Source organism: Thamnophis sirtalis, unplaced genomic scaffold, assembly GCF_051295495.1.
Source record: "Thamnophis sirtalis isolate CommonGarterSnake01/CBP01778 unplaced genomic scaffold, rThaSir2_p1.2 scaffold_9, whole genome shotgun sequence".
Lineage (NCBI taxonomy): Eukaryota > Metazoa > Chordata > Lepidosauria > Squamata > Natricidae > Thamnophis > Thamnophis sirtalis.
This window is the reverse complement of record NW_028261389.1, coordinates 5,410,319-5,423,374: the sequence shown is the minus strand read 5'-3', so window position 1 is coordinate 5,423,374 and position 13,056 is coordinate 5,410,319. Positions and strand designations below refer to the sequence as shown.

The following is a 13,056-nucleotide window of genomic DNA, read 5'->3' as shown; positions in this document are numbered from 1 at the left end:
ATCAATGTGTTGTTTTTTTAGCAAGTGTGAAACTGATTTCTTCTTGGCCTCTGCCAGTATCTTTTCCAAGGCCAGAAAAGTGAATTCACTCCTTTTACCCTCCAGTTTAGATTCTCTGTTTTGGAAGGTGGAATTTAACTTGCAGTGGAAAAATTGTATCAAGACCCCAATACTATGGACACTTCTTTGGACTTAATTCGCATTGGATCCAGAGGTTTCTAAGTGAAGAACTCAAGAATTTAGGATGATTGGACTTAGATGACCACTCCATCACCCATCTCTGATTGTGAAGATTCATATGACAGACCAAATTAATGGCATTCAATCAATCAAAGCCAAAATAGGGAGGAAACCTGCAACTGTTAGCCATGTGTCTCTTCCCTGCAACCCTCATACACATACCCCTGATTGGTTGATTGATTGATTGAATAAATGACTGATAATATTGTGCAAAATAGAATGATGAAGCGTTTTTGGATTGATATACTGAATGTCACACAAGGACACAAATCTTTAATAAGCAAGTTTATTGCAAAAAGTAAGAAACCCATTGAGAAAGAATTCTAGCAGTTATGTACAGGAAGTCCTCAACGTACAACCACAATTGAAGCTGGAGCCTCGTCACTAAGAGATGGCATTGTTAAGTGGGTAACACCCAATTTTACAACCATTTTGATTTGCAGTCATACAGTGAAACCATCTTCCTTCTGGTTTTGCTTCTAAGAGGAACCCTGGGAAGATTGCAAATGGTGACTTTGGGGCACCATAAATACCTAATCATAGGATCACAGGAACACGGAACACGGAAACAGTCATATGTGCGAGGATTGCTTGCAAGACACTTTTCTCAGCATTGTCATAATTTCAAAGAGAAACGGTCGTAATTTGAGGACTACTTGTATCAAATAGAAGCACTTACTTAGCATGAAATCAAATTGGATCCCTATAGATCCTCTTCCCTGCCACACAGTCCAATGGACTGAAAATGATTCTTTTTCACTGTGGTTTATTTCTAACAAGTTGTACATGGGCTGAAATCAGATCGAGCCCATCCAACCTCTAAACTCTAATAAAGCAGACCCTGTTTTAGCTGTGTCACCACTTTGCTCTTCATCTGATTATTGGACTCATTGATTTTCTGTGTTTGCTTCATCATCTGAAGCATCATCTAATCAAACAGCCTGATTTTCACAACATTGAGCACCCCCCCCACCAAAAGAAACTACAGATCAAACCAGGATTAAAACTAACAGCATTTTTTCCATATGTGGAACAACTAAGCTCCTAGGTTTCTACTTTGCTTTCATTTGCTCAGTTTTGAGCTGCGTTACAAGCATTATTGAAAAGATCAATTTTTTTCTTCCCGTACAGTTTCACAAGTTTTTTTTGCAGCTTCTTCAACGTAATATGGTCTACGTTATCCTTATCATTTCCAGCAATGACAGCCCAGGATCTTTTGCGATTGTCTTGAGTCACACAACAACCTGCAGCCCAGATATGACTGGGTACATTCACTCGCTCATTGATGGCTTTATTCCCGGGCACTGCACCCACAATGACATATGTATGCTGGCATCCTGCTGCATTTATATTTTCTTCATATTCTCTCCATTGTCCAGTATTGAGTTTGCGTAACTGGGGGACGATGTTGGTTAAGGTGAAGGTGGCATCTTTGCTATCGTAATCTGGTTGATGGTTGGGTGGTACCAGGTGTCCCTTGTCCTGCAGAGCACCCTCTTTGTAATCCAGTTCAACAGCCTGGCTGATTGTAAGGTTTTTACGGTCGATCTTACAGGTCTCTTCCAATTCCATACTTTTTCTTTTCTTATCTCCAGGCAGGGCAAGCTAGGAATAAGAAAGGACAAGCAGTGTGTGTCTGATTAGCATCTCCATGACGCTGAGTCAAGGGCCCTGAATCTGGGTGAGTCAGCCAGGGAACGGGGTGTGGGATACTCTGAAAAGAGAGGTTGGATAGCATCTTCCAGCCATCCCAGACAACAGGGAAGTTTCTGGGAGTTCTGGAAATTGAGGCCCCTGACTGACCCTCTTGGGGAGCCCATTTTAAGCTGAACTCTAGTAGAGAATACACATTGGTTGAGCTTGATGTGGTTTCCGGGTGATCTCTGAACTTGGTTCTTTGGGGAAAGAATCGGATGGAAGTAGGACTTTGCCAAAGTGATGTCAGGTTTCCGAAAGATGCCCTAATTGATTCATGACTCTCAAGCCGAGTTTCAAAAGAAAACTAGTCATTTATTAAGAGCACCATTTGGCAAGACCTTACGCAGTCAGGTCTGAGTCTCATTTGAATTATAGCTGAACTTTACCCCTATTCCTTCCCTCCCCTCAGTCTGTGTCATAAATCACATTCCCCAATGAGGTACACCCCTCGCAAACCTGCTGCAATAATCTGGAATGCATTCCCCACTTTCATCACCATGGCAACTTTAAGAGTTGACAGGTGGATAGTGAGGTGAACAGAATTCTTACAGCCTAGCTCCTGATAAACCCTGGGAATAATTTTGTATAAATAACTCCTAAATTCTCCATTTTGCTTTATTTGCTAACCACTGACTGTTCCTTTCAGGTGGCATCCATTTGATGAATGTTTAGCTTCAGGATAGGAACTCCTCTTACCTGCGGTTCGATCATCCAGTCCTCTGCTCTCTCACCCTTACCAGGTTGATATTTATAAGCTGAGAACATGGGGATTCGCCCTTTTTTGTCGTACATTGTGGCAAACCGATACTTGTTCTTATACAACTGGCAGATTCTGGCCGGATTCATTGGCTTCAGTTTGGGGTCTTTTCCATCCAAGAAGAACTGCTTGCAGGGTTTGAAACTGCTCACCACCTCCCCAGTTGCAGGCAGGAGAAAAGAGGCAGCCAGGGAGAAGATCCACAGCAGCCACATGGCCATGTGCTTGATATGTTGGTCCTTCTAGTCTAGTGGAATGTTTCTATAGAGAAGGGGGAGAGGGAGGGGATTTTGATTTAGCAAAGTTCCATGATCAATGTGAGAATTGTTTACACTTCTGGATGGAAGACTGGGAATGTGAGAAGGGAAGAGAACTGGTAAACAGAGAAAGAAGGGATGGGTGGGGAAAGAAAGGAAAAGGAAAGAAGGAAAGCGAGGGAAGAAAAAGAGAAGAAAGGAAAGAGAAAAGGTAAGAGAGGGAAGGGAAGGGAAAGATTTCCCAAAGAGGCTCTTAGGAATAAAGAGGAATTTGATGGAAAAGGCGAAGGAGAAGGAAGAGGCAGACGAGAGAGGACGAAGAACAAGGATGGTGTGGGAAGGGAAGAGGTGAATAGATAAAGAAGGAACAAAAGAGGAAAGAGGAAAAGGGAGAGGAAAAAGGAAGGGAAAGGAAGGAAGAAAGACGACAAGTGGAGGAGAAGGGAAGGGAAAGGAAGGTGAGTTCTAGTTTTAGTCCTGCCTTAGACATGATCAGCTGGATGTCTTTGGATCTCTCACTCTCTCTCAGCCCAACCCACCTCACAGGGATGTCGTCATTGGGTAAACAAGAGGAAGGAGCATGAGATATGCACCAAAGAGCATTTGCACCAAAGAAAAATTCCTTGTGTATCCAATGGCCAGAAAAGAATTCTATTCTGTTCTGTTCTAATTCTATTCTAATTCTATTCTAATTCTATTCTAATTCTATTCTAATTCTATTCTAATTCTATTTTAATTCTATTCTAATTCTATTCTAATTCTATTCTAATTCTATTCTAATTCTATTCCATTCCATTCTATTTTTTATGTTTACCACTTACAGTTATTTATAAAGTAATAAAAAAGGAACCAAATGCCTACGAAATTATTTCTGCCTTCCTGCAGCTCTATTATCCTATTGCCCCTGGACTTCGAATCTCCCATATTGCTGGTTGGCCAAGCATCCGTTTCTCAACCCTTTTCCCATGAATATTATTCTGTGCCCTCTAAACCAGAGATACGCAGATCTTGGGATTTGATTCGGAACTGCCAAAGTCCTTCTCTCCAGAGAGAACAAGATGAGACCTTTGCTTCTAAGGGAGAGGAATTTGCATTTCTATGAATTCAACACAAGGCGGCATGAATTCTGGTGCAGCCGTTCTATCGCCTCCGGGTCTGGCAAATCCACAGGCAAGAAAGAGACCCAGAAACTGAGGGCTGTTTCCTTTCTCTGCTTCATGAAGAAGTATTGAAAACCCTGGTAGCAACAAGACCAGATGCTTAAAACCTCTTTGCCCACATTGAGCACAATTGATTTTAAGACAAAGGGCTCTGCTCCACGGTTGAACTTCCTCTCTTTTCTGTTCCATGTCTGAAGGAATAAACCCTTAACTGTCCTTGTGACATTTGACCTGCTTCGTCCAGACGTTCTGAGCAAGAGAGAAGCGTGTTGGAAGGGAGGAAACGGCGTTTCCCTGTTCATTCAGAACACACACGCAAACACAGGATTCCTGCGTTGGAAGAGGGGCTGCGCTGGATGAGGGAGGGGAGGCGCACCCCATAGACTTGGGGGGTCACAGAAACCCCCCAATCCGAAGGGAAGCTAACGGAAAGCCTTCAGCTAAAGCAGGAAGAAACAGAGGGGATCTGCAGGGATCTCATCCTCTTCCCCCCCCTCTCCCCCGCCCACCCCTCACTCTTCCCGGGGGAATCCTCCGCTGGGCTCTCTCGGGAAAGGCGCCGCTTCGCTTCAGGGGAGAAAAACGCCGTTTCCTCCCTTCCAACACGCGTCTCTCTTGCTCAGAACGTCTGGACGAAGCAGATTTCCCGCCCCTCAACCCCGATTGTGTCGGAGTCTCCCTCTTTCTTTCTGTGCGACAAAGCAAAGCCCCGAATGGAGACCCTGGAATAAAGATCTTAATTTACTTTACTTTAAAATTGACTTCAAGGTGGCTCAGTGGCTAAGATGCTGAGCTTTTCGATCGGAAAGGAAAGGCTGGCAGTTCGGCTGTTCAAATCCCTAGCGCTGCGTAACAGAAAGAGCTCCCATTACTTGTCCCAGCTTCTGCCAACTTAGCAGTTCCAAAGCATGTAAAAATGGAAGTAGAAAAAGAAGAACCACCTTTGGTGGGAGGGTAACAGCGTTCCGTGCACCTTTGGCGTTTAGTCGCCACATGACCACGGAGACGTCTTCGCACAGCGTTGGCTCTTTGGCTTTGAAACGGAGATGAGCACCGCCCCCTAGAGTCGGGAACGACTAGCACATATGTGCGAGAGAAACGTTTATCTTTACCTTAAGATTGACTCCAGCTGAGGATATGAAGAAATCAGTTCCACCACAAAACCGCGGTAGACTAAAGCGCATGTGACTAAAGCGCGGTGACAAAACCGCACCATCAAAGCGACAACAGCAGAAGCGCGCTGTAACATAACCCTAAAAATAACCCTAAACCTAACCCTAAACCTAACCCTAAACCTAACCCTAAACCTAACGGTAAACCTTACCTTAAGTTAAATCGCACTTCTGTCGGCGCGCTGTTGTGGGTGCGCTTTTGACATCGCGGTTTTAGCGCCGCGGTGTTGTTGGCGCGCTTTTGACGTTCGTGGTTATGTCGTGCCACGGCATCAAATAGGGAATCGAACTACACACACACACACACACACACACACAGAGGCATTCTTTTTTCTTCTATATTTGCCATTTGTAGGTCATAGAAAGGTGGAGAGAGCTTCTGTTATAAGATATTGGAGAAGAACCATGTCTTCCTTTGAGAGCGATCAGCTGATCCTTGTAGTCAGCACTACACCTGCCTTCCTAAGAAGAGAAAGGGGCTGGGGGAAAAATTCTCTTTCTCTCTTTCTCTCTTTCTCTCTTTCTCTCTTTCTCTCTTTCTCTCTTTCTCTCTTTCTCTCTTTCTCTCTTTCTCTCTTTCTCTCTGTCTGTCTCTCTCTCTCACTCTCTCTCTGTGTCTCTGTTTGTCTTTCTGTCTGTTTGCCTGTATCTCTCTCTCTCTCTCTCTCTTTATCTATCTATCTCTCTGTCTCTCTCTCTCTGTGTCACTCTGTATGTGTGTCTCTCTCTCTGTGTATGTGTGTCTCTCTCTGTCTCTCTCTCCCTGTCTCTATCTCTATCTTTCTATCTATCAATCATCTATCTGTCTGTATGTCTCTCTCTCTGTCTCTGTCTGTCTGTCTCTCTCTCTTTCTCTCTGTCTGTCTGTCTCTCTCTGTCTCTCTCTATCTCTCTGTCTCTCTCTATCGCTTTGTCCCTTTGTGTGTGTGTCTGTCTGTCTGTCTGTCTGTCTGTCTGTATGTCTGTGTGTGTGTCTCTCTGTCTCTATCTCTCTGTCTCTATCTCTATCTATCTATCATCTATCTGTCTGTCTGTTTCCCTGTATCTATCTATCTATCTATCTATCTATCTATCTATCTATCTATCTATCTATCTATCTATCTCTGTCTTTGTGTGTGTGTGTCACTCTGTGTGTGTGTGTGTGTGTCTCTCTGTCTCTATCTCTATCTTTCTATCTATCTATCTATCTATCTATCTATCTATCTATCTATCTATCTATCTATCTATCTATCTATCAATTATCTATCTGTCTGTCTCTCTCTCTGTCTCTGTCTGTCTCTTTCTCTCTGTCTCTCTCTATCGCTCTGTCGCTATGTGTGTGTGTATGTCTGTCTGTCTCTCTCTGTGTGTGTCTCTCTCTGTCTCTCTCTTTCTATCTCTCTGTCTCTCTCTCTCTCTCTCTCTATCTATCTATCTATCTATCTATCATCTATCTGTCTGTCTGTCTGTCTCTATGTCTCTCTCTATCACTCTGTCTGTCTGTGTGTGTGTGTCTGTGTGTGTCTGTGTGTGTGTGTCTCTCTCTCTATGTCTCTCTCTCTCTCTATGTCTCTCTCTCTCTCTATCTAGGGGACTATACCCAGGATTGAAGGAGCATAGATCAAGCTTTTGCACAAGAAGGCTGTAGCCCATAACGAAGCATCCCACAGTGGCTTACCCAGCAGAAGAATCACAGGTGCAACCCGTCTCTTGCTTGGAGACCAGAAGAAGTCAAGTAGAGAGAGAAGAGTCGCAATGCAGATCGAGGCGCCCTGCTCCAAGATTTATATTCTGGCAATTTCCTGTTACCTTTGTGGAGAAATGAACACATAACCAACGGTTCTTGTGACATTTCATCTAGCTGGCATTTCTGTGGAACTGACTCTGTGGGTGAAGGGAGGAGACAGATGAGTGTTAAAACTGTGGATGCCAACAACCAACGGCTAAACGATACCCCACAAATTGTCTATATTTGACACACACCCCCATCCCATTCAATTCCAGAGGTGGAGCAAGTAATACAATGGCGACGCAACAGTTCCCCTCCTTGTACATTGTGGAAAACTGATACTTGTTGTTATACACCAGGCAAATTCTGGATAGAAATAGCAATAGTTAGGCTTATATACCGCTTCATAGGGCTTTCAGCCCTCTCTAAGCGGTTTACAGAGTCAGCATATTGCCCCCAACAACAATCTGGGTCCTCATTTCACCCACCTCGGAAGGATGGAAGGCTGAGTCAACCTTGAGGCTGGTGGGATTTGAACAGCCAAACTGCTGAACTGAAGTCAGCTGAAGTAGCCTGCAGTGCTGCATTTAACCACTGCGCCACCTCAGCTTCAGTGTGGAGGCTTTTCCACCCAAGAAGAACTGACTGCAAACTTTGAAACTGTCCACCACCTTCCCAGTTGCAGGCAGGAGAAAAGGGCCAGCAAGGAGTAGGATCCATAGCAACCCTACGGCTGTGTGTTTGGATGGTTGGTCCTTCAGCTGCCTTCAGTTTCCTGCCTGAAAAAGAGAGAGAAAGTACAATGTGAAAGCTGTAATTTAGTCATTCTTCCGCTTCCATGAAGAACTTAAGAAAATTTAAGGATTCGGGCTTGTCAAAGGGCAGAGAAAGTCCAGCTGGTCCACCAGGTCAATCAATCAGAATAGAGCTGGAAGGGACCTTGGAGGCCTTCTAGTCCAGCCCCCTACTCAAGCAGGAGAGATGTTCATAAAACCAAGGATCGTATTGGCTGTTGCACAGTGCTGGCTCATGTTTAGTTAGTTAGTTAGCTAGTTAGCAGTTAGACTTATATACCGCTTCATAGGGCTTTCAGCCCTCTCTAAGCGGTTTACAGAATCGGCATGTTGCCCCCAACAATCCGGGTCCTCATTTTACCCACCTCAGAAGGATGGAAGGCTGAGTCAACCCTGAGCCGGTGAGATTTGAACCGCCGAACTGCCGAACTAGCAGTCAGCTGAAGTGGCTGCAGTACTGCACCCTAACCACTGCGCCACCTCGGCTCGGGAGATTTAAGTGTTTGTCCACTAGAACTACAAAGCCCCTCCTAAAGTTACTGTTTTTGAGCCAGGTTCTACCTAATCTGTACTTGTGCCTTTGGTTTTTACCTGCCTAGGCAGGTAAGCAAAAGCAAAATCTTGCTTTTCTTCAGATTATATTTCATGTTGTTGGATAGGGCCCCTTGTTCAAGTCTGTCAAGATCTTTTTGGATCCTGAGCAGAGGTGGGTTCCGACCAGTTTGCACCAGTTCAGTAGAACTGGTTCATCAAATCTACCGAACCGGTTAGAAGAGGTTCCACCAGTGGACCCGGAAAGCAGGCCACACCTACAGAAGAGGGTCCAAAAATTTTTGAAACCCATCACTGACACACACACACACAGAGACAGACAGACTCACACAGAGAGAGAAAGAGAAAGAGAAAGAGAAAGAAAGGAAGAAAGAAAGAAAGAAAGAAAAAAGAAAGAAAAAGAGTGAGAGAGAGATGAAAGAAAAAAAGAAAAGGGACAGAGAGACAAAAGGAAGAAGAGAGAGAGAGAGAGAGAGAGAGAGAGAGAGAGAGCACATGGCCGGCAAGCCACTCCCACCAGGTCACATGGCCGGCAAGCCACTCCCACAAGGAGGCCGCACCCACAGAGTAGGTTCCACAAATTTTTGAAACCCACCACTGATCCTGAGCTTGTCTTCTGGGGTGTTGGCTATTCCTGCCAGCTTAGTGTCATCTTTAAATTTGATGAGTTCCCCTTCTATTCCCACATCTAAATCATTTATTAAGATATTGAAGAGTAGTGAGCCGAAGACGGAACCTTGTGGTACCCCACGGCTTCCTTCCCTCCATGTAGACATAGCACCCTTAAGGACTACTCCTTGAGTATAGTTTGTCAGACAGTTAGAGGTCCATCTGGTGAGGATGCTGTCAATCCCACATTTTTCTAGCTTACCAAGAAGTAGGCTGGGGTTTCCTTTGTCAAATGCCTTGCTGAAGTCTAAGTATACTATAGGTCCATAACATTTTGCTGGTCTACTGATTAAATCACTTTGTCAAAGAAAATGAAATAAGATCGTTTTGGCACGATCTGTTTTTAACAAACCCATGCTGGCTTTTAGTTACAACTTTGTTTGTTTCTAGAAGTTCACAAATCTGTTTTTTATTATTCTTATTTTTTCATTATCTTCCCAGGTATTGATGTGAGGCTAATTGGTTTGTGGTTTAAGTATAAAATGTCCATAGAATTTTGCAAAGAAAGGGAAGGTGATGAAAGAAAGGAAGGGGAAGAAATTAAAGAGAGGGAGGAAAAACGGAAAGGTCCTGCCCGGAAACACAAAAATATTGGACAAAAATTTGGAAATGGGTGCAAGAAATTACAGGAGAACAGATAAAATACAAACCCGAAATCTTTTTGCTGGGAATAATCAAAGGGAAATATACAAAGAAAATTAAGTACATATTAACACATCTGCTAACTACAGCTAGAATAGCATTTGCCCAATGCTGGAAACAAAATAATACCCCCTCGGACGAATTAGTGATAAAAAATTTTTTGGGGATTGTGCAGAGATGGACAAATTAACACCGAAATTAAAAGATAAAGCAGAGTCGGAATGTTATGAAATTTGGAACAATTGGTACAAATGGAAATTTGGAACAATTGGTACAAATGGAAATTTGGAACAATTGGTACAAATGGCTGCAAAACAAAAATAAAATTAATTAAGCAAAAAAACAAAATATTTAAATATATATATATATATATTATTATTATTATTTTATTTATTAGACTTATATACCGCTTCATAGAACTGTGTATAAAGGTGTGTAAATATAGAAGCGAAATATTATATACATGTACAGGCATGATAACATAACAATGTTGATATAATGACTGTAAGGTGTTGTAGAAGGGAAAAAATAATTAAAAAATCTGCTTGAAAAAATAAATTTCTGGCTGTTTTCTGTTACATTTCTGAGAAAATGAACACATAACGGTTATTACAACACTTGATCTATGGTGACATTTCTGTGGGCAACTGACTCTGTGGGTAAAGGGAGATGGCATAATGTTTTAAAGCTTTGGAAGTCAATCAATCAGCATGGAGCTGGAAGGACCTTGGAGGTCTTCTAGTCCAACCCCCTGCTAAGCAGAAGACCCTATACAATTTCAGGCAACTTCTGAGGGCAAGCTGTTCCACTGATGGATTGTCCTCAGTGTCAAGAAATTTCTCCTTAGTTCTAGGTTGTATGTTTCCTTGAATAATTTCCATCCATTGTTTTTTTTTCTCTTGCTTTCTGGTGCTTTGGAAAATAGGTTGATGCCCTCCTCTTTGTGATAGCCCTTCAAATACCGGAATATTGCTATCATGTCACCCCTAGTCCTTCTTTTCTCCGGCCAAGCCCAAATCCTGTAACCGTTCCTCATACTTTTTTGGTCTCTAGCCCCTTCATCATCTTAGTTGCTCCTCTTTGCACTTTTCCCAAACTCCCAACATTTTTTTTGTAATGTGGTGACCAAAATTGAATGCAGGATTCCAGGTGTGGCCTTACTGAGGATGTATAAAACAGTACTAATACCGCACACATGATTTTGATTCTATTCCTCTGCTTATACAACTAAGAACTATATTACTTTTTGGCTGCTGCCGCACACTACTGGCTCATGTTTAAGTGATCATCCACTAGGACTCTAAGGTCCCTTTCACAGTTACTATTTTTGGGGGCATATTTTGCCCAAAAAAAATATTTTTCAGCAATCGACTTTTGTATCAGTTTACCTTGAGTTTGTATCGATTGTTTGCCCGTGTATTATTGAGGCTGAAGCTGAAGTAGCCGTTGACAAGTAAGACATTGTGGCAGACAATTTTTTGTACTATGGTTCGATCAGACTGCAATTGGCGCAGTTCCAGATTGTCCAAGCCCAAAATTTCAAGCCTGGTGGCACAAGGGATTCTATTGTGAGTAGGGGAGTGGAGGACTCCTCTCGTGAAATACCCGTGGATTTGCTGGATCGTATTAATGTCCGAATATACAGTGTGTATTCCTGGCAGACGAGCTGTATTCGAGAATTGGTCTGGCAAAGGTTTTGTATGCCCCAGTTAGTAATACAATGTTACCAGAGAAGAAGCTTCCCAAAATTAGGTTAACAATTCTTAATGCCTTTTTGGCAATGCTGTGACCGTGAGCTCTGGGGCTTAGATGGTTTGAGATGAGTATTCCTAGGTCCTCGACAGAGGCTGAGGGGGTCGACTACCAGGTGGTTTCTGCCCAACGTGTATTTGGGGTTCTGATTTTTATTGCCAATGTTTAGGACAGAGCATTTATTAGTTGAGATTTGGAGTTGCCAATTGCGTGGCCATTCTGACACACACTCAGTGTTGTTTTGTAGGGCTGCAGCATTGTCCGTGTGGGTAAATAATTTTACATTGGATAAGATCCATTATTCAAGTCTGTCAAGTACTTTTTGGATCCTGATCTTGTCTTCTGTGGTGTTGGCTATTCCTGCCGGCTTAGTGTCATCTTTAAATTTGATGAGTTCCTCTTCTATTCCCTCATAATGGCTATATTTTGCTTATTTAAATCCATTTATTTGTGCTATTTTTTCATGTGTTTTCATACGTTTCCTTGTCTTTGTTGACAAATGAATGAATGTATGAATGAATGAATGAATGAATGAATGGATAAATAAATAAATAAACCCAAGGTTGCAGGAATTCTTTTTCAGCAGTTCTATTGTTTCTGTGCCTGACTAATTCACAGACATGAAACTCAGATTTTTTTTTGGGGGGGGGCGTTTGTTTTCTGTGGGTCATTTAAAAAAAACTATTCAAAACCCTGGTAGCAAGAGGACTAGATACGTAACACTCTTTTGTCTGCGTTAACCATCGTGAATTTAACAATCTTCTTCTTGAGGAGGAGGTTGGACTAGAAGACCTCCAAAGTCCCTTCCAACTCTGTTATGGGGGATTCTAAACCTTGCGCTTCGGATAGAAGGTTGCATTGTAATCACCCAAAGCTACCATCTATGCAAACAACAGGTGACTCTACCCAGTATTGAAAGAGCCAAGGTCAAGCATTTGCACAGAATGGATCCAGCAGTGGCTGCAGCCAATAAGAAAACATCATACATTGACTCCTGCCACACACCTCCCAACGGCCGATAAGATCTCACAGGCTGGGCCTCCTCCGGGTGCCGTCGACCGGACAATGCCGGCTGACGACCCCTCGGGGGAGGGCCTTCTCTGTAGCTGCTCCGGCCCTGTGGAACGATCTACCCGCAGAGATCCGGACCCTTCCCACTCTCCCGGCCTTCCAAAAAGCCACTAAAACCTGGCTGTTCCAGCAGGCCTGTGGCTGTTGACCCCATGAATGAGGTCCAGCCCCATCGAGGTAGGAGTGTATGGTGTGTTGCTTTTAAATCTGTTTTCTCTTTTCCCCATATTTTAGTTTTTTAGTTTTAGTTTTTTAGTTTTAGTTTTTTAGTTTTAGTTTTTTAGTTTTAGTTTTTTAGTTTTAGTTTTTTAGTTTTAGTTTTTTAGTTTTAGTTTTTTAGTTTTAGTTTTTTAGTTTTAGTTTTTTAGTTTTAGTTTTTTAGTTTTAGTTTTTTAGTTTTAGTTTTTTAGTTTTAGTTTTTTAGTTTTAGTTTTTTAGTTTTAGTTTTTTAGTTTTAGTTTTTTAGTTTTAGTTTTTTAGTTTTAGTTTTTTAGTTTTAGTTTTTTAGTTTTAGTTTTTTAGTTTTAGTTTTTTAGTTTTAGTTTTTTAGTTTTAGTTTTTTAGTTTTAGTTTTTTAGTTTTAG

The 13,056-nt window shown here is 42.4% G+C and overlaps 1 protein-coding gene across 1 annotated transcript; it reads right to left on the bottom strand.

Moving 5' to 3' along the window:
* Positions 1 to 1,311: 1,311 nt before the first annotated feature.
* LOC148044018 (endonuclease domain-containing 1 protein-like) lies at positions 1,312 to 2,916 on the bottom strand. Its single transcript, XM_087722523.1, has 2 exons — positions 2,635 to 2,916; positions 1,312 to 1,845 (listed from the first exon to the last, which is right to left on the bottom strand). Exons 1-2 carry the CDS (start codon positions 2,914 to 2,916, stop codon positions 1,312 to 1,314), a joined length of 816 nt encoding a protein of 271 aa, XP_087578649.1.
* Between the last annotated feature and the right edge of the window lie 10,140 nt (positions 2,917 to 13,056).

Bases quoted from the DNA above. Each gene is read 5' to 3' on its own strand.
- LOC148044018 (XM_087722523.1), bottom strand. From the start codon at position 2,916: ATGGCCATGTGGCTGCTGTGGATCTTCTCCCTGGCTGCCTCTTTTCTC. The intron at 1,846-2,634 runs GTAAGAGGAGTT...TCTTATTCCTAG, and splicing joins ACTGGATGATCGAACCGCAG to CTTGCCCTGCCTGGAGATAA.